The 27,948-nt window shown below is 40.6% G+C and overlaps 1 protein-coding gene across 3 annotated transcripts in view; it reads left to right on the top strand.

Annotated features, from left to right (window-relative positions):
• The first annotated feature begins 222 nt into the window (after positions 1–222).
• The window catches only part of Znf326 (zinc finger protein 326), a 43,746-nt gene continuing 16,020 nt past the window's right edge, over positions 223–27,948 (top strand). The window contains exons 1-7 of one of the 3 annotated variants that reach the window (XM_075942773.1): positions 223–392; positions 2,484–2,528; positions 9,959–9,994; positions 10,089–10,197; positions 12,151–12,556; positions 14,839–15,037; positions 20,997–21,108. In XM_075942773.1, coding sequence (XP_075798888.1) covers positions 377–392; positions 2,484–2,528; positions 9,959–9,994; positions 10,089–10,197; positions 12,151–12,556; positions 14,839–15,037; positions 20,997–21,108 — 923 coding nt within the window. In that variant the 5' untranslated portion in view covers positions 223–376. Of the gene's footprint in view, positions 393–2,483; positions 2,529–9,958; positions 10,049–10,088; positions 10,198–12,150; positions 12,557–14,838; positions 15,038–20,996; positions 21,109–27,948 lie in introns of those variants that run through there. The other 2 variants (XM_075942774.1, XM_075942775.1) reach the window with 2 other exon arrangements.

Genomic DNA, 27,948 nt, shown 5'->3' with positions numbered 1-27,948 from the left:
GGAGCCCTTCCAGAAGGCCCCACGCACGCCAGCCGGCCGCGGTCCCTTCCCACCTTCCGTCCGCCGCGCTCCACAGGGGTCAGGACCCGGGGGCTCCCTGCAGCGGACTCGCTGGGCCCGCCCCTCTCCGCGAGAGCCACGCCCATCGGCCCGCGCCGGCCAATCGGAGGCCGCGCGGCCGCGACTGGCAGCGCCCGCCGGCCCCGCCCCCAGCCTCGCTGTGGCCCGCGGCTTCCCGGGAGGCCGGTAGCGCCGCTGTCGGTCGCGCGCGCGCGAGGGGGCCGGTCGCCTCGGAGGGACCCGTCGGGTCGCGGACGCTCGCCGCGGGCCGCACAGCTCAGCGCCGACACGGTCAGCCAGCCCCGCGGCGTCCAGCATGGACTTCGAGGACGGTGAGCGGGCGGGCGGGCGCGCGGGGCGGGCGGGCCTGCGCCGGGGGTCTGTTTACCGCCTCAAGATGGCCGTGTGTGTGGCTTTGTTCTGTGGGCCGCGCGCGCGGCGATGGCGGGTCCGGGCCGGACGCTTCTCGGCCGGGAGCCGCACGCGGGTCCGCGGCCGGCCTGGCTTGGGCCGTCCCCCCCGCTGCCCACGGGTCGGCCCCGCTGCGAGCTCCGCGGCCTCTGGGCTCCATCCTCGGGCTCGCCCAGGGCCGCCCGCAACTTCCCGGCCTTGCGCGGAGGGGCGGCCCGGGCCCGCGGGGGCAGCGAGCGGGTGGCGGGTGGAGCCGAACCTCGGCACGGGCGGGCTGCCTCATGCGACGCTTCTCGGTGGGAGACGAATGTCAAGCGTTCCATCGGGGTGGGCTCCGATCTCCCCCGGAGACGGAATCTGCGACGGGGCTGTTTAATAACTCGCCCCGTTTTTACCTGCGTGGTAATCGCCTCGCCCGAAACCGTCCCGGGAACCGGTGCACTTTTCAAGGCGGGGGTGGGGCTGGCGTATGCATGCTGCTTCGGTTGGGATTCTGACACAGCGAGCCCCGGATGCCCTTCACGTTCAGGTCGGTGTACAGCAGCCCGGGTGGGACTTCCTGAATAAATAAACGTAAGGATGCTTTTCAGCCCTCCGTCCCTTCCGTCCGTCTGGGGCCGTGAAGTACAGTTAATCTGACACCATCAAATCTTGCTCAAGTTTTATAGGCATTAGTGTCAACATAAAATGGTATATAGTGACAGTGTTAGGGAGACATGGGACAGTTTACACTGAGTGTAATCTGGAGCAAGTACTGATTTCTAAATAAAACCGGTTTGTTTCTTGTAAGGAAGCCTCTGCCTCCACAAAAAAAGTTAGTCTTTGACATGAATAAGATGTGATCTTAGCTTATGTTGCATTGAATGAGCTTTTGATTTTTGGTTTGCTACAAGCAGTTAAGGCTGTCAGACATAAGTCTAGGAAAGGAGACACAGTCCCCCTTTTTGGTGTACTTTTTCCAGTTGCTTTGAAATAGTTCAGCTCTTCAGAGCAGTGTCCTGCCCTGTTGGTGCTTTAGTGTTGGGCTGGGACTCATTCTGACACAGGTGACTCTAAATTGCAACTATGTGCAGTGGCCAGAGCTGTCAGCAAAAAGAAAACTGTATTATGTTTTCATACTATACCAAAGTTTGATGACACTGCCAGCATACGTGGTACCAGAAGTTAACCTTGTGGGGTGTGTGTGTGTGCGCGCGCGCCCGCGTGTGTGCCCGCGTGGGAGGAGGACAGTGGGAACAGTAAGTAAGGAAATACATTTTCTGTGGAGAGTTGAAAATGAAAGCAAACATACCGAATTTACCATTCATTATCATAATAAAATAACAAGCAGTGTCAGTGCTAATCTCTGAACTGCCCTCCTCACCCTCCACTGCTGCAGTCGAATGGGTCCGAATCTGATCCTGTGTTACGAGCCAGGGTTTGGTTATATCCAGAAGCCCTGTATTAAATTCTGCTCCTTCAGGCTTTATTTGTAGAGTTAAATAAAGGCTTTAACATTCTGCCTGGATGGATACAGCCCACACACTCATACATAAATGCATGTGTGTTTTTCAGGCTTGGTCCTGAGTATTTGGAGAACAGACTGAGTGGTAAAAACAGATGCTGACCTTGAAACGTTCTCTAAAGTGTCTCCTCCTTTGCTCTGTAGCCCAGGCTGGCCTCGAACTCACAGAGGTCTGCCTGCATCTGCTTCCCCAGTGCCACCACTGCCTGACATATATTTCCCTCCTTCTTGCATTATTTGATACACAGCTTGCTTTCCTTCTCTGTGTTGATTAGTCCTGGTCTACTCTTTTGGCTGTTACATATGTGGACTGTAAATTAGTTTTTACATTGCCACTAGCCAGTGAAGGACCGATTTGTTTTTCCAAATGGGTATTTGTAATTATTTTTACCCCAGTTTTTTTTGGTAATTGAGTTAATGATGTTTAAAAATTGATTGTGAGTAGATGAGTATGATTTTGGATTTTGCTAACATTGCACTAATTCCTTTCTGTTGAATGTCTTCGTAGATTACGTACACTCTGCTTCCAGGAATACTTACCAGGGCTTTAATGGTAAGTATCCTCTTTAATTTCCTTTTAATTGTGTTGAGGGAACAGATATATTTCCATATATATGAAAGCACAACTGTCAGTACAAAAAACTGACCTACTTGCTTCAGATATTGTTTTGACTCTTGATTCATAAATCTCAGTGTTAATGTCGTGCTGTTTATAGTGCTTTTTTTTCTGGTGTGTGTGTGTGTGTGTGTGTGTGTGTGAATTTGTACGTGTACACTTGCTGGGACTCTCATGAGTACTGTCAAGTATTCCACCTTGAGTGGTATCTCCAATTCTGTGTATAGTTTTGAACTTAGGATCAGAAGAGGAAGTTGGGTTACTTTGACTTTGTATCTGTTTTCTTCTATTTAGGATTTTTTCTTTAATTTTTGACTACATTCTGAGTGACTGATGGCAGCACACTGGCTGAATTACTTTTGAGTCAGACATCTGTGTTCACTTACACAGATAGATGAAGTAGATTTTGTCTTGATTCTGTGCCACTTTTGTTGGAATGCGTGCTGGCTTTGCTGCTGAGGCCAGTTTTCAGTGACCAAATGAGTGATAGAGAACTGTCCAGAGGAACACATGGAGAATCCTGACTGCCTGTTAATAGAAACCTGGTGTTGGCTTGTGATAAGCTGTAATCATAAGAGATGTGTGGATACCATGCCTATTGTTTTGATAGCTATTAGAATTAAAGTCCTGCTGTACAAGATGAATAGCACAGAACAGTTTGGAGGTTAAAACAAAACCAAACCATCATATGGGAGGCATGAGGGAGTAGTGGTAAATTTCTTTGACTACCAGAGAAATACAAAATCCAACTATTTTACCAAATGTTTAGTCATGAAACCAAAGCAAATGTGCCACTAAAGACTGTGCTATGAAAAGGATTATTTATGTGTATGTGCCTGCTTTTCTATATGTGTACCAGGTATGCGCAGTGCTATTGGAGTCAAGAAGAGGGCATTGGATCCCCTGGAGCTGAGTCACAGGGAGTTGAGTTCATTTGGTGTGCTAGGAACCACACCTGGTCCTCCTGTGAGCAGCACTGCTCTGGCTCTCTGCTGCCGAGCTCTCTTTCCAAACCCATTTTTTTTCAATATTTATGTATGTATGTATGTATGTATGTATGTATGTATGTATTATGTATACAATATTCTGTCTGTGTGCATGTCTGCAGGCCAGAAGAGGGCACCAGACCTTATTATAGATGGTTGTGAACCACCATGTGGTTGCTGGGAATTGAACTCAGGACCTTTGGAAGAGCAGGCAGTGCTCTTAACCACTGAGCCATCTCTCCAGCCCCTCCAAACCCATTTTTATGCATGTGGTTAATCTATCATCTCTAAAGATGAAGAGACACTTGGGATACTACTTTGAGAAAAAGGCTGCTGTCGTGTGGCAACTAGGATGTCTTTAGTGAGCGCTGAAGGTATGTTTTTGAGAACATTGACCGGAGGCTTGATTTTATGTCAACGTTAGGCTAGATTGGAGGCTGGTGAATACATTTGAATGTAGGGAAATGATAATACTCATTTTAAAAATGTTAATATGTTTCTTGTAGGAAATTAACAGAATGTGGAAGCTATTAATAATGGGTAGAAAATGAATCCAAGATTTTAAAGTGGAGTAAGTCAGGCTAGTGGGTTTTAGAATGGTGGAAGGCTTTCCTGGAGAATTAGAGTTTGATTTCTAAAGATACTGTTTGGAATTCAGAATCGCATAAGTCAGTTTATGTCAATACTGATGTATTACAAAATCTCTAATATTGCAATTTTATGTTTTTGTACTATAATCCCAGTAGTGATTCTCATTAGAAGATATTGTCATAATTCCCTAGAAATATTTTCTAAGTGAATATTGTATAGGTGGTAGCCTAGACCACCTGGCACTTAATTTTAGGCAAAGGGTCCCTGACTCTGTGGGCAGAGTACTTTGAATAAAAGGTATTGGCTTTTGCTTCTGGCTAAGGTCCACTACTTGAAAATACTTTGAGGTCCTAGTTGTTTTCATTTTATAAATGAGGAACTTAATTTCAGGACATTTGACTTCATTTAACAGTACTTTTTAGTTGCTGTGTATCCAGGTAATGTTCTGAGAGTTGGGAACAGAGAATCTGTGAACAAAATCTTTGTGGAACTAGTTTCCAGTCTAAAGGGATGAAACATGCAGAAAATAGTTTTAAAAATAACACACTCTGTGTTAGAAGATAAAAATTGTTGGGGAGAAGACAGGTTGTTTGTTTGCACTGTGATTTTACAGTTGCTAGGTCAAGAAAAAGAACATTTGAGCATAGAATTAAAGGAAGTGAAGATGCCAACTCTGATACAGTCTGGACCAACAATGTAACAGACTTTAGTAAATACTAATAAAAGATTTATGGATTCCAAATGAAGCCCATAATATATTGTTAGCCTTGGGTTTCCTGTTTCTACTGAAAGAAAGGCACTGATACAGATTTTCTCCACACCGCGATGAGGAGGATTTCTATTTATTTACAGTGTTTTTCTTACTCATTCTCTTCTTAAGTAACGAGCAGATGGAAAAGTTCTAAGAACACTGAGCTTCAAAGAGAGTACAAAGACTGGTTTGACCAAAACAGATTCTGTTTGCTGAGCAGTGTGAAGATAAGGCTAGAGAGGTGAGGTATAGCCAGAAGGCATTGAAAAATCAAAGGTGATCTGTTTGTGTATAAGAATCAACGAAAATGAAGACCTGGAAGAGGTGTTTAGTGAGCACTGCAGATAGAGCGGAAAAGCCTTCCTGGGAAAGGAGCAGTGGAAACGTGGGTGTCTGTTGTTGGAACAGAAAGGAGCCTTGGGAGTGGAGTGGGACATGAGGTTGTAAGGTAGTCGGGGTTCAGTGGTGACGGGGCAGAGCGTAGATGCTTTCTCTACCTGGGCACTATTGACACTTTGGATTAGCTATTATTTTTATTGTAGGGTATTGTGTGTGTGTGTGTGTGTCTGTGTCCTTCCCTGTGTGTGTCTATCCGTCTGTCTGTTCTGTGCGTTCACTGCAGAATGTCAGCAGCATCCTTGATCCCTGTGTGGTAGATGTCAGTAGCACCTCCTGCCTAGTTGTAACAAGTAGAATTTTTTATTACAGACATTTCAGTGTTCATTGGTGGGTTGTAGGAAGGAGGGAGGTGGTGTGGGAGAGTTCTTTCTGGTTAAGAACTAGTTGGGGCTGGGGAGATGGCTCAGTGGGTAAGGGCACTTGTTGTGTAAGCATGAGCACGAGGGGTTCGAATCCCCGTCACCAAGTAAAAAGCCAAGCACAGCTTTTTATAGGCGTGCACGCACCTGTAATTCTAGTGCTATGTGGGGTGGAGATAGGATCGCTGTGACTTGTTGGCTGTTAGCCTAGCTCCAAAGTTCACTGAGAGATCTTGTCTCAAGGAAATGAAGCAAAGACTGATAGAGTAGAACATTTGACTTTGTTTTCTGCTGTCCATATGTGTGCACAGTTGTGTGCATATACTCACAGGCACACACACACAGACAGAAAGAGAGAGAGCGAACCATTAACAAAGGATCATACAGGTTATTTTAAGGCTTTGGCTTTTAAGTTGGCATAAGGTGGGAAGCCATCATTGGGCATGATTTGCCTTGTATTGTAACAGTTACTCTGGCTTTTATCTTTAGAATAAGCAGAAGGGCAGTAGAAATGGAAGTAGGGAAACCAATTAGACTCTGGAGCAGTCCAGGTGAAGGTCATGGTGGCTGGCAGTACTGTGGGTGCAGGAACGTGAGAAGTAGTTCTCTGCACACGACTGGGTAGTGGTTTGGGTCTTCGAGACAAGAGTTTCTGTGTAGCTTTGGAGCCTGGCCTGGAACTCACTCTGTAGACAGTCTGGCCTTGAACTCACAGAGATCTGTCTGCCTCTGCCTCCTGAGTTCTGGGATTAAAGGTGTGTGCCACCACTGCCCGGCTGCTAGGTACTTTGACCGCAGTTTTTATCAGATACCACAGCTCAGCATATTTTTTGTAATAGTGGTTCAACTAAATAGACTTGACTCAAATTACTGGGGCAGATTTGTTCTTCTGATTAAATTTTTTCACTTAATAGTAACGAAATAATGTCCTTGTATTTACATTTAAAAATGATTTTAAAATTCATTTTGGCAACCTGGGAGAAAAATTATCCAGAAAACTTATTTCTCTGTAAGTACACTGATAATGTTGGTAGACCCTCCATCTTTGACCAGTTGTAGTGTGTGCACAGTAAGTGGGAAGTGCTGAGACAGAAAAGCTGTGCTGGTATTCTGCACAGGGCCAGGTCTTTGTGAGTCAGTAGAGACTCTGACACAAGCCACCACTAACTCAGAGACTAGCAGAAATAACTAAACCTTCGCTTCTGTATGTGGCTAAAGTTAATGCTGAGGTTACTTTTTATGTGAGGTCTTGCAGGGAATTTAATATTGATGTTATTTTCATCCTCTGTATGAGAGGTACAGGCAAATGCTGCAGCAAATACCTTGTGATTTCAAGCAGATGACTGACTCCGCATTAATGACTTATACAGACTTTCCTAATAGTGACAGGTTTTAGTGTACAGTATAAGAGCCATTCGAGTGCCACCAGCTGTCAGCTTGACAGTGATAGATAAAAGGTTTTAAGAATTTTGATGTTTTTTCAGTTTGAAGTATGAATTTTGTCGGTAGCAGCAAATAGTTTTTTTTTCTTCGTAGCAACAGTTTCAATGCATATGTGAGAAAATGTTTGCTAAGTGTCCCTGTCTGAAAACCATGGGTTTGTAAAATGTATTTTATTCTTTGACAGTTTCACATGATGCAAATGTCTTACGATTATAGTCACCCCATTATCCTTTCTATTTCTTCTGTTCTCTGTGTGCCTCTTCTTCCCAAGTTCCCCTTCTGTTTTCATGTCTGTCTTCTGTGACCCATTGTGAGCAGCCAGTAATGGCCAGTAGTTCCTCAGCCTGCTGATGGTGCTTCCTGAGCTCATCTCCAGCATGGCAGACTGTGGGCATGTTCAGGTGTGTGCAGTGAGCACAGCTGCTGTGAGTTGATGAGTGCAGCTGCCATGTTGTGTCCGGGGACAGACAGCACTTCCAGCGCTCTTCCTCCTGCCGCACGGTCTTCGACAGTGGAGGGAATCATACTGAAGTCTTTTATAGGGTTGGACACTCAGCAGTTGTTTTTGCTCAGTCCTTTGACCAGTTACGGATTTCTCCACTGTAAAGAAGCTTCTCTGACCAAGGCTGTAAGAGAAGCAGTATTATATGACTATAAACATAAATATTTAGACGGGGTATGCACCAAGTCCCTTTAATAAAATCACAGGCAGGGATAGGATCCTAGGGCCTGTTACCTCCCCGCTCATGGGCTTTTGACCAAGTTTATAGGACCATGAAAACCATAGTTTTTGGGGGCTGGAGAGATGGCTCAGTGGTTAAGAGCATTGTGTGCTCTTCCAAAGGACCCGAGTTCGATTCCCAGCAACCACATGGTGGCTCATAACCATCTGTAATGAGGGCTGGTGTCCTCTTCTGGCCTACAGACATATATGCAAACAGAATAGTGTGTCCATAATAAATAAATAAATATTTAAAAAATATTTTTAATAGTTTTTATCTTCCAGTCTTCCTACTGAAAAGTGCTCTTTATAAAAAAGTAGTTAGAGTCATAAAGCAAACATGGTGCAGTGACTTTTCTTGGAGAGAACTGTGATTCTTTGTCATGTAGCACAATCGCTTTGTGTGCATTTTCTGTTTCATTACATTGAGTAACAAAAAGATGTAATTGAATCAAAGGCCAGGACTTAAAATTATTAATTACTCTGTCAAGGGCATTCTAAAGCAAAGGTGATTTAAAAATTGGTTGTTTTTCATTGGGTGTTTGACATTAATATAATGACTGCTAGATTAGTCTGGTGCTTCATAGTTCCTTGATTTGTACTGAAATGCTAGTTATCCATAATGTTGGTATACTTTTAATGTGTGCTGTGAAATCGGAAATAATATCCTTGTTATTTATAGAAATAGTTTTGGTCTCATGGATCTCAGAACTGTCTGGTCCGCAAACCGTTGTATGATAACTGCTCCTCTAAGAGGCATTAAGAATTAGACATTGAAGATGAAGCCACAGCAGTGCCCTGTTGTGCTTCTGTATAAAGTCTACAGGTTCTGTAAATAGAAGAAAAATGACGACCAGGGAAAGTTTTCTTGCATAGTTTAGTAATTGAAATAAATGTGAAAAATTAAAAGATTCCAAGTAGTTACTTGGATTGGAATAAAAAAAAATGACTGTTTTTATGTAGAAAAAAAATAACAGGAGATTAGCTAGGAGAATACTTACATGATTCTGGGAAACCCATTTTCTCTTGTGAACTTGAGTTTGCAAATCTAAAAAGTGAAAAGATTAAATTTGACTAAGGTCACTTTCAGGCTTAAAAGGCAAAGTTATGGGTAGTATTTATGTAAAGTTTTACCATCTTTGTTTAGACTAGAAACATTAAATGATTGTAAGTACAACTGCTGTATTTATAATAAAAATATGGGGTGAATGGTAATGAGGCATTTTAAGGGATTTTATAGAAAAAATTTAAATACTCATCTTTATACTCACCAATTTTATGACCTTCAGTTTTCTAGTATAAGTTTGTATACTCCTACACTAGAATTTTTCGGTGTTTGTGTTATGAAAATTCACACTCATTTCTTTTATTCAAAAGATTTGAGAATTGAAGTGTTTGTTGGGGCTGTGTTATTCTCAGGAACAGGACCAAAGATTGGTCTTTTTGGTGTTACTTCTTAAAGTATCTGTATCAGCTGAATGTTTCTAGTTGAAAATATAGTTGAGTTTTTAGACATTTTGGGAGCAACTAGTACAAAAAACAAGTGTAGTATATTTACATTATAGTATACTTAGGAAAAAAATACCTCTTGATATTTATTAAATGCTGACTTTTTGAGCCTAGTAGTTATATATAAAGCTATATATTATCTTTTTTTGTGCTGTAGTGCTAAGTTCCAGATACAAGGCATTTTAGTAGTAGACTTCTAGTCCACTAAATATGCTTGTACTGAAAATATTTTTATTTTTGTTTGTTTTTTTGTTTTTCGAGACAGGGTTTTCCCTGTGGTGTAATTCTGGCTGTCCTGGAACTCGCTCTGCGTAGACCAAGCTGGCCTTGAACTCAGAGATCTGCCTGCTTCTTCCTTCCGAGTTTGAAAATATTTTTAATGTAGAATTTTGTAGTTGATAGTTTATTTTTCTTTGAAATATGAAGCTTTGTTAGCAAATAATAGTTTTTAATAAATTATCATTTTGTTATTTTTTATATTTAATATTGAGTTAAATGTTAGTGCAAATTATTGCATTAGATGATTTATATGAATATATTGTATTTAATAAAAAATTTTGTGAAGAAAATGGTTTATTTTACTTATAATCTCTTATTGACTGTTTTAGGAATGGATCGTGATTATGGCCCTGGATCTTATGGAGGTCTGACATTCCAGGATATTTATCTAAAAATTCTTCTTTTGAGTGCCAGTAAAGGTGAGCATCATTTAATTTTTTTTTTTTTAAACTCTTATAGGGCTGGATCGTGACTATGGCCATGGATCCTATGGGGGTCAAAGGTCCATGGATTCCTACCTAAACCAGTCCTATGGCATGGACAATCACAGTGGTGGTGGGGGTAGCAGGTAAATCGCTTCATCACTTGGCCAAATAATTAGAACTATAAGATTCTGGATGGATTAAGTATTCCTTAGGCTTTTAGGATACTTTGCTTTTTTGAACTTTGTTGTTTGGTATTGGATCACCTTAAATATTTAAATTTTCTTAGTCACATTGGCAGACATTATTTTCGGAGGACATTATTTATCTTTTATTTCAGTGTAATAGAATAAGACATTCTTTAACAGCGGACACTTTAAAAAGAAAAAGTTTCTTTTATTTTTAATTTCTTATCAGTCAAAATGTCCTGTTCAAAATGTTACTGGAAATATTTATTTGTGAATTATTTTTCTTAATTGCTGAAAAGAATTTTTTCTAATGTGGGCACTGTGTGACTGCTGAGTAGTCTGCCCAGAGTGGCTTTAACTGAAGAGGCTAGCAGCCTTCAGTTTCTGAGACACATTTAAGATAGACTTTCACTTAAGTTCACTTTTAAAGCAAGTTTGAAGAGCATTTTGTAATAGTAGTGTTCTTAAAATCGTGTTCAGGTTGTTGACTGGCAGCTGCTGCTTACATCCAGACACCGTGCTTAAAAATTAGGGCACCTTGAACTACAGTCTAGACTATTTCTAGTTTACTGTTGATATTCTTTGACACTTACACTAATTAAACAACTACAGGTCTTAGGACTGATCATGTTTAATAACCTTAAGGGGGGGGGTCTGTTTTTTGAGATATAAAACTTCCTTTTAAATACAAAGTAAACTAGTTAGACATTTGAGGTCACTGTCCTTCATAAACTGAAGGATCTGGGTTCCTTATGATGGACTTGAGGATGCTTGTTTTCTTTGTCCCTGTGGTTTACAGTAGAGTACAGTCACGAGAACGAACAGTTCATTGCTGTCCTTATGTAGTGCTTTGAAATGTGCAGTTGGAAGGAATAGTATATGGCTAGTAGTATCTTCTATTGAGCGACCTATAAATCACTGACTAATGTAACATCATTAAATGTTTTAGTTGATCAGTTATTGCCCTCTTACATTGTGTGTTGTACATAAACTATTGCTGTAGTTATCATTCATCTCTTGCGTAATTGTGAGCTTTTTAAAAACTGTTGTAAGATAATAAGCAATTCTGTAATCCATGTTTTGGATTTGTGATAAGTAAAATGTTTTGTTTTTTTTCTGTTGAGACAGTGTGCTTACCTTTTAGAGTAGTTTTAATGTGATAATTTCTTAATAGGAAATGCTTTTTCAAATAATTGAAGGCCTTATAAAATGCATTCTTTCTCATCTGCTTTGAATATTCATATGTAGAGGGCACATGTTGGTGGTCTTTTACTTTTATGTTCTATTTTAAATGTTTATTCTTCTAGATTTGTTAGATTTGCTAGTCTATCAGAGTATTTAAGGATTGGCCTTGGCTGAAGTTTGGCACAATGCCAAACTTTATAACCTAATTCCTCAGCTTTGATTACTATAGGCAGTTTTGTGATATAGATTATTGAGGTGCAAAAGATCACTCAGTATCACAAAGACCCCTCTCCCATCTATGCAGTCTTTGTATCCCTAAAAAACCAAAATGTTGTAAATGCTTTATAATTGTCATTATTAGGGAAGAATTAAAAAAAACTTTAATTAGTTGGTGAACTTGAGCAAATAACCTTTTCTAAGACTAGGGCTGGGCTTTAATTGTTAGACAGACAAATTAAAATAAAATAGAAAAGCTGCTAAAAAGCAGAGTTTAAAGCTAAGGTTAACTGAACTCAATTTATATTTAGAACTGACTCAGATAGCTTTCTGTCTGGTCTCATGTTGGACTGCCCAGCCCTAATCAAGTGTGAGCAGAAGCGCAGCTGTGCAAACCACTCTGGTGTAATGAATTTTAGTTGATAAATGTCATCTGATAACTTGTCTTTTGAATTGTCTAACATTAGTAAGCTTACTTTTGTTTTTTCCCTCACTGTGCAACTTTTCCAGGTTTGGACCTTATGAGTCTTACGACTCCAGGTCTTCTCTGGGTGGGCGAGATCTGTACAGATCTGGCTATGGTTTTAATGAACCCGAACAAAGCCGCTTCGGAGGTAGTTATGGTGGTCGATTTGAGAGCTCCTACCGGAATAGCCTTGACTCTTTCGGAGGTAGAAACCAGGGCGGGTCTAGCTGGGAAGAACCTTACTCCCGTTCAAAATTGAGGCCTGGGTTTATGGAGGACAGAGGAAGAGAGAATTACTCTTCCTACAGCAGTTTTTCTTCACCCCATATGAAGCCTGCACCTGTAGGCTCTCGGGGGAGAGGAACGCCTGCTTATCCTGAAAGTACGTTTGGAAGCAGAAACTATGATGCTTTTGGAGGACCATCAACAGGCAGAGGCCGAGGCCGAGGAGTAAGTACAACAGAATCTTTTCAGATTCTTTTCAATAGTCACTCTTTTAAACCCTTTCAAGACCATGGTTTTCAATGAGAACAAACACTGTTTGTCCCAGTGTGTTTTAAGCGGAGACTGAGTCATAAAGTTTTAGGTTGACTGCAAAACTTTCCCAGCACTTCAGAAAATAAGTTGCAGTGTGAGATGATTATCCATGAAGTTATGGCAAATCTCCCTTTATGAAAAAGGTGAGGATATTAGGTTTGGTCTAAAAGGGGTTAAAAGGAGTTGCGTTTTTTCTTATAAACACTAGCAGTTTTGCTGGTGAGATAGCTATTGGATTATTGTAAAAGGTAATTGAACCCTTTTTGAGTTTTGAGTAGGTTAAAGGTGCAATGTATAATAAAACATTTACCCTTTGTTAGTAAACTCTAGCAAGTAGGATCCCTTCAGAGTTCATGTTTCCTGTTAAACACACTAGAGATCAAAAGCCAGTGGTAGCTCAGGGCAGCTTAGCCATGTTTGCGTGGTGAAGAAGTTGATATGTGTAACAGATGGTAGAGTGATTTGTGATCAGTAGTAGTTTTTTGCTAACTTGCTCTCTTATCGTATGTCCTGTTGGTGATTGTTTCATTTCCCCTAACTCTATTGAGAAAGAATCTCTTACTTGTATATATGTTTACAGTTGCTTCCTAGGAAGTGGTACTTTGCAAGTTATTGCCTAACTGAATAAATATGTTGGTCCATAGGTGTTTAATTTCAAGGATATACTTTGTAGCAATTATGCTCGTGGTCTTGGGTAACTTGATAAATTTTTACCTAGTAAGGGTGCATAGATTACAGGATTATGTAGTTTGGTCATATAAATACCATTGAATATTTATATTTTTGTAATATAAGATGTTTTCTCAAAATCAGTTGTGTTTATTATTCTCCTTGTAGAAGAAAGTATTCTGATAAAAACTGTAGTAGGGCACGTGTTTTTGACTGTTCATTAGCCTTTGGTCATCAGTGTAGTTTGTCTTACTTGTGTAGAAATTTTGTATTTTTAGTAGTCACTCTTTACTTACTTAAAATGCATTGCACCTTTAATATTCATAATGAAGATTTTTCTGATGTGTCCATATAAATTACATGGAGACAGTTATGCAAATCTCCTAGGTTAGATAGATATTTGTAATCGTATATTAATGTGTAAGTAGCAGTGTTGGTCCACCATACTTGATGATTACAGGTTAATTAAAAGTAGCTGGAGTCGTAGGCTTTGGGTTTTGAAATTGAAAATACATTCTAGTTTGAAAATTTGGAAACCCATTTAACCTCTTCCATGCTGTGTAATAGTTTGGGCAAAGGATTTTTTTCCTAATGAGGATTCAGGTATCAATTTTGTTTTCTTGATATAAAACTGAGTATTCCTGTACTTTCTACTTACCATTCTATTCTAAGTGGAGTTCTCTTTCTTTCCTTCTGTTAGCCAAGTAGACGAACCAGTAGACTCTTCTTTTAACCTTCCTTGTACAATTCCCACTGGGTCCTTCTCTTCAGATTATTCCTCAGTCTTTACCTTCTGAAAGGAAGATTAGCTGAGTACATTTCTGTGACTATAGCCTCTTGGTGTAGTGGACTTTGTTAATGACAGGAGAAGAGGAAGGGACACAGAGCCTGAACTTGCTTCTGGGGTGTGGGGTATCACCTGTCTCTTGAGGTGCGAATGCAAGTGGAATGGCAGGTGCAGTTCTCTCTGAAGTGTGTCCTGGAAGGCGCTGCATGGGTGTGCCGTAATTCTCCTCTCCATACTAATGCTCCATCTCGCTGCTCATCCCATTCCCAACAGAAAGAACCCAAATCATTTCTGCTTCCTTTTTACTTTACACTACAAATATGATCATCTTTGTGTATCTTAGTTTTAAGCAAGGTTTTAGTAGAATAAAAGATTTCTTTTAAGGTCTTTGATGGGAAAACATCAAGTAGGAACTCTGAAGAGGAGTTGTCAGAGCTGTACAAGTGGTGACCCTCTGACAGGCATATGGTGTTGTTTATGGTCTCACATAATTCTGAATTGTAACAATTAAAAAATAGGACCTAGCCACCTCTGTAATACTGGGAATACTAATGCATTGGATTTGAGTTCATGTAATAATTTATACATTTTTATATGTGCTTTCTCAGAGAGAACATGTAAAATTCAGTTAAGTTCCTCAGAATTTTCAGGTGAAAACTAGTAACTAGATGACAAAAATTTATATTAATCCTTATTTTATATTGTTATGCTAATGTTTCTTGATTTCACAAATTTACAGCATATGGGTGATTTTGGAAGCATTCATAGACCTGGAATTATTGTTGACTATCAAAACAAATCTACCAGTGTGCCGATTGCTACTACAAGAGGAATAAAAAGAAAAATGATGCAAATATTTAATAAGCCCGGGGGAACCTTTATCAAGAAACCCAAGCTAGCAAAACCTATGGAGAAGATGAACCTCAGCAAATCACCTGGTAAGTAAAAGACTGTTGGCTGTGGCTCAGGGCACTTTACATTAGAGAGCACGTGGTTTAGGATGCTTTAGTGTTCATATAGAAAAGTGCATAGTATCCCCTTATGTAGCTATTAGTCAGTTGTTATTTTCAAATGTATTTCTATATGTATATATGGATGTATGTGTATGATGTTATGTATATGGGCACGTGCATGCCACAGCATGCCTGTGGAAGGTCAGAGCAACTTGAGGGAATTACTGCTGTCATTCTACCTTATAGGTCCCAGGATTGAACTCAGGTCATCAGGCTCAGTGGCAGGTGCCTTTCCTTGCTGATCTTGCTTGCCAAGTCCCCAAATGTACTTTTTTTTTTAAAGATTTATTTATTATGTATACAACATTCTGCTTCCATGTATGCCTGCACACCAGAAGAGGGTACCAGATCTCATTGTAGATGGCTGTGAGCTACCTTGTGGTTGCTGGGAATTGAACTTAGGACCTCTGGAAGAGCAGTCAGTGCTCTTAACCTCTGAGCCTCCCCCCCCTTCCCCCAATGTACTTTTAAAATTAATGTGCACTGGTTGGAAAACTAAAGCGCAGTCTCCCACATCACTGGTCAGTTTATTTTTGTCTAATTTGTGTGTTGGAACCTTAATTACTCCCCTCCCGCCAAGATCTGGGTAGCCTAGAGCTTGCTATGTAGACCACGTTGGCCTTGAACTCACAGAGATCCACTTGTCTGCCTCCTGAGTGATGGGATTAAAGATATGTGCCAGTATACCCAGCAAAATGTATTTTTAAAAGGCTTAAAAAAATCATTTTTGCAGATGATTTTGATTCAGGCCCCTTTCTTGGATGTTATGTTTATTATTGGAAGAGTATTTATGTCATAATGTACAAAATTTTCTGTATCAGGACAAAGGCAAATAATTTTTCAAGTGCTTGGCACTAGGTAAAACTATTTCCTCTAGAAATGGTTTGCTTTTTTAGTCTTCTAGAGATGAGATCTCTTAGAATCATTATTTCTGTTATTACAGAGTGTTGCGAAGTTCAAGCCTGTATGAAGATGGTAACAAGATAATTTTTGACAGTACTGAGAGAAGTAACACACTACTAATAAACTTCATGTGCTACAGACAGTGGTGAAGGAAATTAAAGGAAATCTAAATTAAGGGAAAGCTAGGTGGGATTGGAAGGCATTTTGTCCAGAAGGTATTAGCTCCTAAATTTGGACTGTAGCAGAGCCCTCAGGCTTTGGACTGACCAGGGACTCACACATCACAGTCTGCAGTCTTAGCTCAGAGCAAGGACAATCGGGACAGAGCGGTCCTGACACAATGATGATGGAGCTGTGGGAGAGAGTTGAGAAATGGGAAAGGAGCCAAACAAGGCTGCCGGGACTATGTAGAGGGGGAGAGAACAATTCGTACCAGTGTTGGACTAGCTGACTAGCCTTATACACAGTTAACACCAAGAACTGCTTCTCAGAACAAATCTCAGAAGTCTCTTAGCAGAAACCATAGGCAGGCGTTCATGATTTTGGATTTAACAAGGAATTTTTACACAGGACACCAAAAGGCATGAACAACAAATAAAAATGAATAAACTAGATTGCATCAAAATTAAAACTTGTGCTTCCAAGCTGCCATTCGTAGACAGTGAAAAGAAATTGTGTGTGCTGGTGTACCCTGTCCTCTCAGCACTTGGGAGTCTGAGGTGGGATGGGGACTGTGAAGCCAGCTTAGGAGATGAGACTCTGTGTCTTCTACCCTCATTAGCTGTGTATCCACGGTATATAAAGAACTTTTAACTCTAGGCAGTGATGGCACACGCCTTTAATCCCAGCTCTTGGGAGGCAGAGGCAGGCGGATCTCTGTGAGTTTGAGGCCAGCCTGGTCTACAAGAGCTAGTTCCAGGACGGGCTCCAAAGCTATAGAGAAACTCTGTCTCGAAGAATCAATAAAGAAAAAAAAAAAACTTCAACTCACAAAAAAATAAAACAAAAAACCATAAATAACTGAAAAATAGGCGAGGGATATATGCAAACTTTCTTCAAAAAGACATAAATAACCAGTGAGCTTATGTAAAGCTCACCAAAAGTCACTAATTCGATAAATGCTGCAGATAAGTAGCACAGTTAGGCACTCTGTGTCCTCCAGAATGGCTAGACTAAAAAGGATTGATTGATAAACTTTAGCAAGTCCTTGGAGATTGCTTTAGAAAAAAGTAACTGATTTACTCAGAGAGAGCTTCTGGAAGTCATACGACAACTTGGTGGAGTTGGTCCTTTCCTTCTACCTTTACATCGGCTTTAAAGATAAATTCAAGTTGCCAGAACAAATGTTTTATCTGCTGAGCCATTTCACTACCTCCTTCCCCCTCCTGTTTTGGAGATGTGGTCCTGTGTTGTAGTCCTGGCTGGCTTAGTATTTGACTATATAGTCCCTGATATGGCTTCCAATTTAAGGTGGTTGTTTTTGTTTGTGTTTTTGTTGCTGTGAAGACACCATACATGTTAACTCTTGTAAAGGAAAACATTTAATTGGGGTGGCTTACAGTTTCAGAGGTTCAGGAGCACAGTGGTGTGCAGGCAGATGTGCTGGCTCTGAGAGTGCTACAGGTCTTGCAGGCAACAGGAAGTTGGCTGATACACTTGTCAGTATCCTGAGCATAGGAAGTCTCAAAGCCCCCTCCCCACCCAGTGACACACTTCCTCTAACAATGCCATACCCACTCCAACAAAGCCACACTTCTAATAGTGCCCACTCCCTATGAGATCACGGGGGCCAGTTATATTTAAACTACCACAGTGGTCAAGCTTTGGCAGCACAAACACCAACTCAGCAATCCTCCCACATGTATGCAGAGACCAAAGGCATTAGGCATTTTCCTTGTAGTAATATGGGCGGCGGCGGCGGGGCTATGTCCCCAAAACCCCAGCCGCCTGCCCGGCTAGCTTATGCTCCGAAATAATTACACAGACACTGTATTCTTTTAAACACTGCTTTGGCCCATTTCTATGTAGCCTCTTCTAGGCTAACTCTCGCACCTGGACTAGCCCATTTCTTATCATCTGTATAGCACCGGTCTTACCGGGAAGATTCTAGCCTAAGTCCATCCTGGGTCGGAGCTTCATAGCGTGCGTCTTCCCTGGAGCAGGTAGCATGGCGTCTCTGCTGAGGCGTCTGCTCCGGAGAGCAGAGCTGTGGAGTCTGAGCTCACTTCCTCTTCCTCCCAGCGTTCTGTTCTGTTTACTCCACCCACAGGGCCAAACAGTTTCTTTATTGCTTAACCAATGAAATCAACAGATTGATATATGACACTCCCACATCATTTCCTCAGGTGTTTATTTATTGTAGTGAACCTGGAACGTACCAATTTTGGTTTGATTGTTTGGCCAGCAAGCTCCTACTCTGTCCACCTCTCCAGTGCTTGGATGACAGGTGTCTGTCACCCTGCCCAGCTTTTAAGTGGGTGTTAGGGTTCTAAACTTGGGTCTTTATGTTTTTTTGGCAAACATTTTACCTGTTGAGTTATATCTCCCCAGCCCACCTCTTTATTTGTGTGTGTGTGTGATGTATATGCACATGTGTTATGCATATCTACGTGTGCATATGCAGATGGTAGAAGACAATTGTGGGTTTCTTGCTGTGTTGTTCTTTATCTTTTTTTTAAACTTCTTATGATTTTTTGTGGATTTCACACTATGTACCCCAATCCACTCATCTCCCGTCTTTTTATATCTGCTCTTGCAACCCCCTCAGAAGACAAGCACAAAAGAAAAATCTTGTCACAGAAGCTGTAGTGTGTCACAGTCAGTCACACAGTATATACTCTTTAATCAATGTATCTTTATTTGCAAATATTCATTGCAATGAGTTATTAATCTGGTTCCAGGCCTCTGGCTTCTGCTACACTATCAATACTAGATCTTTACTAGAACTCCTCTTGGCCCTCCTGTTGCCCTGTGTCATGGAGCTCCTACAGGTTTGGATCTCCAGGATCAGCCACTTCTCATGCTCTGGCAGTTCATAGATGGGGTGGATGCTGGGGTGGGTTAACTCATAGTTCTGGATTGGACCTGGGTTGAGGCTGAGTTGGTTAGCTTGGCAGCTCCCCTGCATCCACACTGTCAGAGTCCGCTCTGTGGTGCTGTGCGGGCGAAGTGCAGGGCCCATTGTCTAGAGAGCTGCAGCTGGAACAGCTCTCCCTAGTGCTGCAGTCATTGAGGGGTGGGGCCAACTCTGTGCAGACCTTGAATATCAACATAGTCCCAAGTAGCAGTCCAGACCAGGGATATCCACATGGCTTTTGGTGGTGATGTGGGCTGTGGTCAGGGACACAAACCCCTGCTTGCCACATGGCCATGGACCCAGACATGGCCCCCAGCATCAGCTTAGACCGGGACTTATCATATCCCCAGGTGACTTCGTGGGATACTCATTCTCTTCACGCTGTCCTCTCCAGCCTCGTGTCTCCAGATCGCCTCTCTCCATAGTTGGTGCTTCACTGTTGTGCTTCTCTGTAGACAGACTTTTCTTTCCCGCTTGTCAGTTTCCAAATAACTGACACCGAGACTTAGTATTACTTGTAAATTCTTGGTCAATAACTCTGACTTGTTACTAGCTAACTCTTACATTTAAAATTAAGCCATAATTTTTACTTACGCTCTGCCGTGTGGCAGTACCGTCTTTCAACACAGGACGACGTTCATCTTGCTTCTTTCTGTGTCTCTTGACTCCTTTGACTCTGCCCTTTTTCTTTCCAGTGTCTTTAGTTTGGTTGTCCCGCCTATACTTCGGTCTGACTACCAGCCAGTAAGCTTTTGATTAAACCAACCCGAGTAACAAATCTTCACTGTACAAAAGGATTATTCCACAGCACTTCTTTCTCTCTTTTCTCCATCTCATACTTACACACTGTGCCACACACTGGGCTGGGTCTCTGGGTATCTTCTTCCTGCCCTGTCTACACTGCCTTGTGTCTGCATGTATCCCTGCAGGACAGAAGAGCGCACCAGATCTCATTACGGATGGTAGTGAGCCACCATGTGGTTACTAGGAATTGAACTCAGGACCTCTGGAAGAGCAGCCAGTGCTCTTAACCTCTGAGCCATTTCTCCAGCCCCCAGATATTCTTATTTGAAGTAATATAATTAGATTTTTTTTAATATAGAGAAGATTATTGTGAAATCTGAGTGAAGGTGTTCAAAGAGTTAAGAATATACAGATAACTTTTTTTTTTTCTCTGTAACTTTGGAGCCTGTCCTTGAACTAGCTCTTGTAGACCAGGCTGGCCTCAAACTTGTAGAGATCTGCCTGCCTCTGCCTCCCGAGTGCTGGGATTAAAGGAGTGTGCCACCACCGCCTGGCCAGATAAGCTCTTATAAAGCACTAAAATAACCTAAGTATTTAACTTACAGTGGAGTACTGACACATGGTGTGTAACTACTATATCTAATGTCTTAGAGCTGAACTGAAGTGAGAGGGACTGTTGAATGGCTCCAGTTACTGTCTACAGTGTGAACGTGTTCAGGAGCTCGGCAATGGTTGTGCTGACACAACAGGGCAGCACTGTTCACACTCCTGAATTCACACGTCAGCATAGTTTGAGCGGGAAGCTGTATGTTTTGTCTATTGTCCTAGAATAAAAAAGAGAAAGTTGATTTTATTTTGGAATTCTATAGACACACACTTTAAAAAAATTTAGGGCCACCCTCACAATCGAAATGTGAGTTTTTCCCTTCCATCTAGGCCTGTTGTTGGAGATGGAGGTTTACCTGAGTCAGGCTCCTTCAGTGTTTCTTAAAGTATGTGAGGTATTCATGAGTTTTAGGCTCTATAGATACCATCCATTTTGGTAAGGATAAGCAAAATATGAGCATATTTAAACAAAAATGTGTAGCAAGTAATCACAGAAATGAAGCAGATAAAGAATCACAATGTATTAAAATAAAGTTTTTTCCCCCATTATCTTAGCAAAAACTGACCCTAAAAATGAAGAAGAAGAAAAGCGGCGAGTTGAGGCACGGCGGGAGAAGCAAAGACGTAGACGAGAGAAAAACAGTGAGAAATATGGAGATGGATACAGGTTTGTGTTCACAAAATCAAAAATGAGGCTTATTAAAAGACAGTCTTCTAATCTGGGTGCCTTTCCTAAGCATGTGCCACATCCTGTAATTGCTGCTTATGAGGCTATGGCAAGAGGATTGTTAGTTTAGTTCGGACTAGGTTACACATTAAAACACTATTTCAAAAAAAAAGTTTCTTAGAAATGGCAAATATATGAAGTAGAATATGAAAAAGTTGTAGTCAGTGGGAAAGATTTGACTAAAGGAACAAAGAACTGGGGCTGGGAGTACCACAGATGGTCGTGTTTGCCTGTGATGCACAGCCCTGTGGGAGCTGTTCACTACTCAGTGCTGCACAGGCCAAGTGTGCTGGACACACCTGCACTCCAGGACTGTGCAGAGACGTAGTGATGATCTCGGCTGGGAAAGCTTGAGTACCATCAGTGTGTGTGTTATTTCCAGTACAGATGCTAGAGACAGTTCTGAAAAAGATTAGAAATTGAAGAGGTACTGGCAGTTTTAGATACTGAAGCATTAAAAGGTCATAGTGTGGGCTAGGGAGATGGGTCATTGGGTGAGACTGCATATTGTACAAGCATGAGGACCCAAGGCTGAAAAAACTGGTTAGAATCATTAACCTGTGCACAGACTGCATTTACATAAGAATGTAATACATATGATGATGCTAAATAAAAAGATTTGGTTAAACAACCAAATTTTAGAGTCAGTTTAGATCCTCCTATCCCATCTAGATAGATTAGAATTTAAAAGCCATGGAAAATGAAAAGAAAATAAAGAATAAAATAAAGAATTTTCTTCTCTGTGAGGTAGGTACTTCTCTACCCCAGACTTAAAATCAGTTATCTCTCGGTACAAAAGAAATGATGCTTGCAGGGGTCAGAGTGGGCATAGGATCCTTTGGAACTGGAGCCACCATGTGGGTGCTGAGAACTGACTGGGCCCTTTACAAGAGCAGCACATGCTTTTAATCCTGAGCCTTTTCTCCGGCTAGAGGACTCAAAACTCGAAAGCAAATTGTCTTAGAAAATATAATTGCAAGAAGTGACTGGCAGCTAATTTAAACATTAACTTTGTTTTAAAATTACCCTTTTTTTTTTTAAAGAAGGAAAACTAAGACATCTGATAGGTAATTTAGTGAAGGAATATAGCTAGTTGATACCTTTAAGGAAAATGTTGAGATTTAGTAATTTAAGTAAAGTACAAAAGAAATATTAGAAAAAGACTGGCTTACTAGCTGAGGTATAATCAAATTAACTTAAAATTTAGTGGGAAACTGTATGGGGGGGGTCTTGAGTACCAGCCTCTACCCCCTCAGGGCTCAATTGGATGTCTGCAGCAGGTGAGGATCTGAGGGTAAAGAATTAATACATTACCTCTGCGTGCTCTTTTCTTGTGAGGAGGAAAAGTGAAATGAAAGGGTGCGGAGAAAAGAATAAGGGGAAGAATAGGGAGAAGACGGAAGAAGGAGAGTAAGGGGAAGAAGTAGAAGTAGTAGTGGAGAGAACAAAAAAAGAGTAAGGAGAAGAAACAGAATAAGGGCTCATCTCCATGAGGTTTCTAGTTTTACAGACATATTTGGAAAATTCCTTAGGCAAGGACAATGATAATATGTATATCAAAATCACAGGGCAGATAGAACCTGGCAAAGCTGTGAACAGGTGACCCGACCCAGGAAAGAGCCAGCATCCAAGGGGAAGTACCTGACATCCCAAACCATTAGATAAAGTTACTAAGCATCCCTGAGTCCTGGATTCACCCATTCTCCTCACCAAATCTCTTTGGTGACAACGAGCTTTGGAGCTTTGGGGACGCCCAGATTTGTTTGTTAGCAAAGGTGGGGCACACTGCCTTCCTGCTCAGTGCTGGTCTTTACACATTTCTGTGGGGTTAGTTAGCAGATGATTTTGTGGGATTGACTCTATGTAAATTTGACTGTTAGAACAAAGAGTGAATGCCATTGCTTCAAGGCCTCTTGGTGTGGGGATGGAGCAAGATCACTCCCTTGCTGTGCATAAGTCACACTGATGAGGTGTTTGGGGAATGAATCCCATTTTGAAGGGAGAATCATGACTTCACAAGATTTTTACAGAAATGACAGTGACTTTTCCAAAAGACAAGTGTTCCCTCAGCTCTGCAAAATGGGTTATTCCATGTCGACGTGTACATATACGCTTTCCGTGGATCTGCCTATTGGTTGGTCAGCTGTGCATTCATTGTAGTCTTGTGGGCTCTGACAGAACTGTGTAATATTATAACTATTAGAATTCAGATGGCAATTGGAAAGAGTTAAACAACTTTGTATTCATTGATATTGCCAAGGAAATAATCTGAAACACAGAAGAGTTTAATCTACAAAAATTCTCATTATAGCATGATTTACTTTAAGTATTAGTGGGAACTAAATATCAATTCTAGAGAATGATGAAGTTGATACGTTTTGGCTCATTACCTTATGAGCTCATTGTTAAAAATTAGAATTATAGAATTTGCAATAACTTGGAAGAAAGAGTAAAAGTAGAAAAATACATAATTAAGATGTAAATTATTTATAGGGCAAAAGACAGAGGAGTAGCGTCTCCCTGTGTATCCCATGTTGGTCTTAAATTTGTGAGCCTCCTTTCTCAGCCTCACAATTGCTGAGATTTTAGGCATGTGCCTCTTTGTCTATCAGGAATTTGTGTGTGTGTGTGTGTGTGTGTGTGTGTGTGTGTGTGTGTGTGGCTTTTCGAGACAGGGTTTCTCTGTGTAGCCTTGGTGGTCCGGAACTCTTGCTGTGTAGACCAAGCTGGCCTTGAGCTCACAAGGATCTGCCTTCCTCTGCCTCCTGAGTACTAGGATTAAAGGTGTGTGTGCCACCATGAAAATTTTTAAAGACTCCTTATATTAAGATAATATGGAATAATATAATAAAGAATATAACATTTCTAAAGCATAAATACAGAAAATGTTTTTATTAAAATTTCAGTTGTATATGTATTGGGAAAAGGATGAAATGATGTGTATTAAATTAATGTTCTGTGTAGTTCAGACTATCTTTAACATAGTCTCTGAAATCTTTAGAGAGAAGCTTTATTTACAGTGTGAATTTCCATTCATATTAAGTAGGAAACAATTGTTACTTGCTATGAATGTGTACAAAGGGTAGAAAAGAATATTAAGTTTCATCTGAATTTGTAGATACTTCATTTGTTCTATCTTTGATTTTAGGTCTTGGGTATTTGCATTTATAATCTTGTATCTAGCTTTACTAAGCTGTTCTTTTTCTGCTTTATTGCTCCTAATTTGCTAGTCTTTAAGAAACAATATAAACATACTATGAATTAATTACTCCATAAAGAGGAGTTACAGTTTTTGTATAAAATTTTATTTTTGAGATCATAATATAATTACATTATTTCCTCCTTCCTTTTCTTTGCTCCAAACCCTCCTTGCTCTCTTTGAAATTCATGGGTGAGCTCTTTTTTCATTTTTTTTTGCATACACGTATGTATATCTACATCTGTGTTCCTAAACATCAGAGTTAGTGTAGTTTTGTATGTGTGTTTTAAAGGGCTAACCGTTTGATGCTGAAGAACCAGTTGGTGTGCTCCTCCCTGGGGAACACTGTCTCCCACTCTGAGCATCTCTCAGCTGTGTGTGTTCTTTGTGTAGGGTTGAGCCCGTCCACTTTGGCGTGCCCTTATTCAGCTCATGTTTTGGCAGTTATGGTTGGTGAGGTTTTGTGGATGTAGCTTCTGACATTACGAGAAAACACAGTTTGACAACAAATTCCCTGATCCTGCGGCTCTTACAGTCTTTTCCCTCTTCTACAATGTTCCCCAAGTTTTAGGTGTGGGAGTTTTGGGGACTGGGCTCCACTACTCTCCATTTTGATTGGTTTTCTGTAATGGTCTGTGTCTGTTGCAAGAAGTTTCCTTGATGAGGGGTGAAGACTACGCTTACCTGTGGGTATAAGAACAAATATTTAGAGTGTACTTGGGGTATCCTGGCCTGGAAAAATGGTTGTTATGGTTAAGGTTCTTCTTCAAGATGCATAACTTCACGTAGGGAGTTGGCTAGGTTTCTAGGATCAGGCATGATTTCTCTCTAGTTGATCAATTCATAGTCTAATCAGAGCTATTGGTTACTGCCAAGGAATGTGTGCTGCTACTGCAACCTAGTGAGAAATGCACCGATTGTCCTTGTGAGTCTGGGGGTAACTCCGTCAATATGATCTTTTTAAAAATTTTCATCCATTTACCTGCAAAATTCATGATTTCATTTTTCTTTGCAGTTGAATAGTATTCCATAGTGTATATGCACCATGTTTTCATTCTCCATTTGTTGGTTGAAGACGTTTAGGTGTTTGTGTTTTGTAGCTATTGTGAATAGAGCAGCAGTGAATGTGGGGAGTAGGATGTTAGGTCCTTTGCGCTTATGTAAGGAGTGGTGTCGTTGAGTCATATGTTAGATTTCATTTTAGCTTTTTGAGAATTCTCCACACCGATTTCCATAGTGGCTGCACCAGTCTGCAAACCCACCAACAGTGGATGAGGGTTTCCTTTTCCCTTCATCCCCTCCAACATTTGTTGTTGGTTGTTTTGTTAATATTTACCATTGACTGAGACAAGAATTGAGCTCTACATTTTTCTCCGCTATCCTTTCTGCCTCTCCCCTCCCCTTCAACCCTCCCCCATGATCTCCATGCCCCCAGTTTACTCAGGAGATCTTGTCTTTTTCTACTTCCCATGTAGATTAGCCATTTATGTCTCTCTTAGGGTCCTCATTGTTGTCTAGGTTCTCTGGGATTATGATTTGTAGGCTGGTTTTCTTTGCTTTATGTTTAAAAACCACTTATGAGTGAGTACATATGTTAATTTGTCTTTCTGGGTCTGGGTTACCTCATTCAATATATTTTCTAGATCCATCCGTTTGCCTGCAAATTTCAATTTTTTCTGCTATGTAGTATTCCATTGTATAAATGTACCACATTTTCTTTATCCATTCTTCAGTTGAGGGACATTTAGGTTGTTTCTAGGTTCTAGCTATGACAAACAATGCTGCTATGAACATAGTTGAGCACATGTCTTTGTGGTACTATTGATCATCCTTTGAGTATATACCCAAAAGTGGTATTACTGGATCTTGAGGAAGGTTGTTTCCTAATTTCCTGAGAAATCACCACACTGATATCCAAAGGGGCTGTACCAATTTGCACTCCCACCAGCAATGGAGGAGTGTTCTTTTTACCCCACAACCTCTCCAGTATAAGTTGTCATCAGTGTTTTTGATCTTGGCCATTCTTACAGCTGTAAGATGGAATCTCAGAGTTGTTTTGATTTGTATTTCTCTGGTGACTAAGGATGTCAAGCATTTCCTTAAGTGTCTTTCAGCCATTTTATATTCCTCTGTTGAGAGTTCTCTGTTTAGGTCTGTACTCTATTTTTTTTAATTGGATCATTTATTCTTTTGGTGACCAATTTTTTGTATATTTTGGAGATCAGACTTCAGTTTCAGGAGGTCCCATTTATTAATTGCTTGTCTCAGTATCTGTTCTACTGGGATTATATTTAGGAAGTGGTCTCCTGTGCCAACGCGTTCAAGTATACTTCCCACTTTCTCTTCTATGAGGTTCAGTGTGGTTGGCTTTATGTTGAGGTCTTTGATCCATCTGGACTTGAGTTTTGTGCATGGTGATAGATATGGATCTATTTTCATTCTTCTACATGTTGATACACAGTTATGCCAGTAACATTTGTTTAGTATACCTTCTTTTTTCCGTTTGATATATTTTGTTTCTTTGTCAAAAATCAGGTGTTCGTAAATGTCTGGATTGATATCCGGTTTCTTTATTTTTTTAACCAATGACCTTCCTCCATCATTTCCCCTTTTTCTGTTTAAACAACAACAACAACAAAAAAAACGAAGGCTTTAACTTTAACATAGCAAAATTACATATAACAAAACAGTTATCAAGTAAAAGTTACAATATTTACATCTATTTTATCTTTTTTCATAACTAAGGAAAAAACTATAACTATCTATATATTCTTTAACTCCATCAAAGACTCCAGAAGGATATAATATTACCTAAGCAAAAAAGAAATCCAAAACTCTAGAAATGACAGAGACATCTCGCTGCCTGGACAGTCACCCAAAGTTTCTCTGTACCGTTGGGGCATCCATCTTCGGCCTACAGGCCCATGGTATCCAGCAGACATTTCCATGAAGCAGGAAAATTCAAAGTCAGTTCAGTCACTATCTGCTGTGTCCTGCAGAATGTCTCGCAGACTCTTTCATGAATCAGGAACCCCGAAAGATCTCACCTTTAGGCAAGTTCAGTAGTCCTCTCTCTGCGGGTTCTCTGTGTCCAGTTTATGCAATAGTCCAGGCAAGAGCAGTTTCTTGCCCAAATGGCTATCAAACTCCATAAAGAGCCTCTTCGATGCCCATCTTCTTCCTGAAGTAGATTGGTGCTGCCAGGAGCAGAATGTCTCATTGTCATGAAAAACCCTAAGTTATTAAAACATTTAAAATGCCATATTCTATAAGTTTTGAAAGATATGAAGAATGCCTATCTAAAATATATCTGTGTACATCTAGAAAATCTTAACTAACATGACTACAAACTTGACTATTATGATTATCTATTAACAACCTATATACATTACATTTTTAAGTGAACTAAACAATCACAATACCTTAATCAAGATCAGAAATACATATACATATAACAAAATTGACCTTAAATCTCTATCAATAAAGCAAAATTTATACTAATGCAAATTATTCATACCTATATCATATCCCCCTTTAAATGTAAATGAACATTTATAAACCATATTTGGGAACATGGACGC

The sequence above is a fragment of the Microtus pennsylvanicus genome, chromosome 12, assembly GCF_037038515.1.
Source record: "Microtus pennsylvanicus isolate mMicPen1 chromosome 12, mMicPen1.hap1, whole genome shotgun sequence".
NCBI lineage: Eukaryota > Metazoa > Chordata > Mammalia > Rodentia > Cricetidae > Microtus > Microtus pennsylvanicus.
This window is presented reverse-complemented; position numbering and strand designations above follow the sequence as displayed.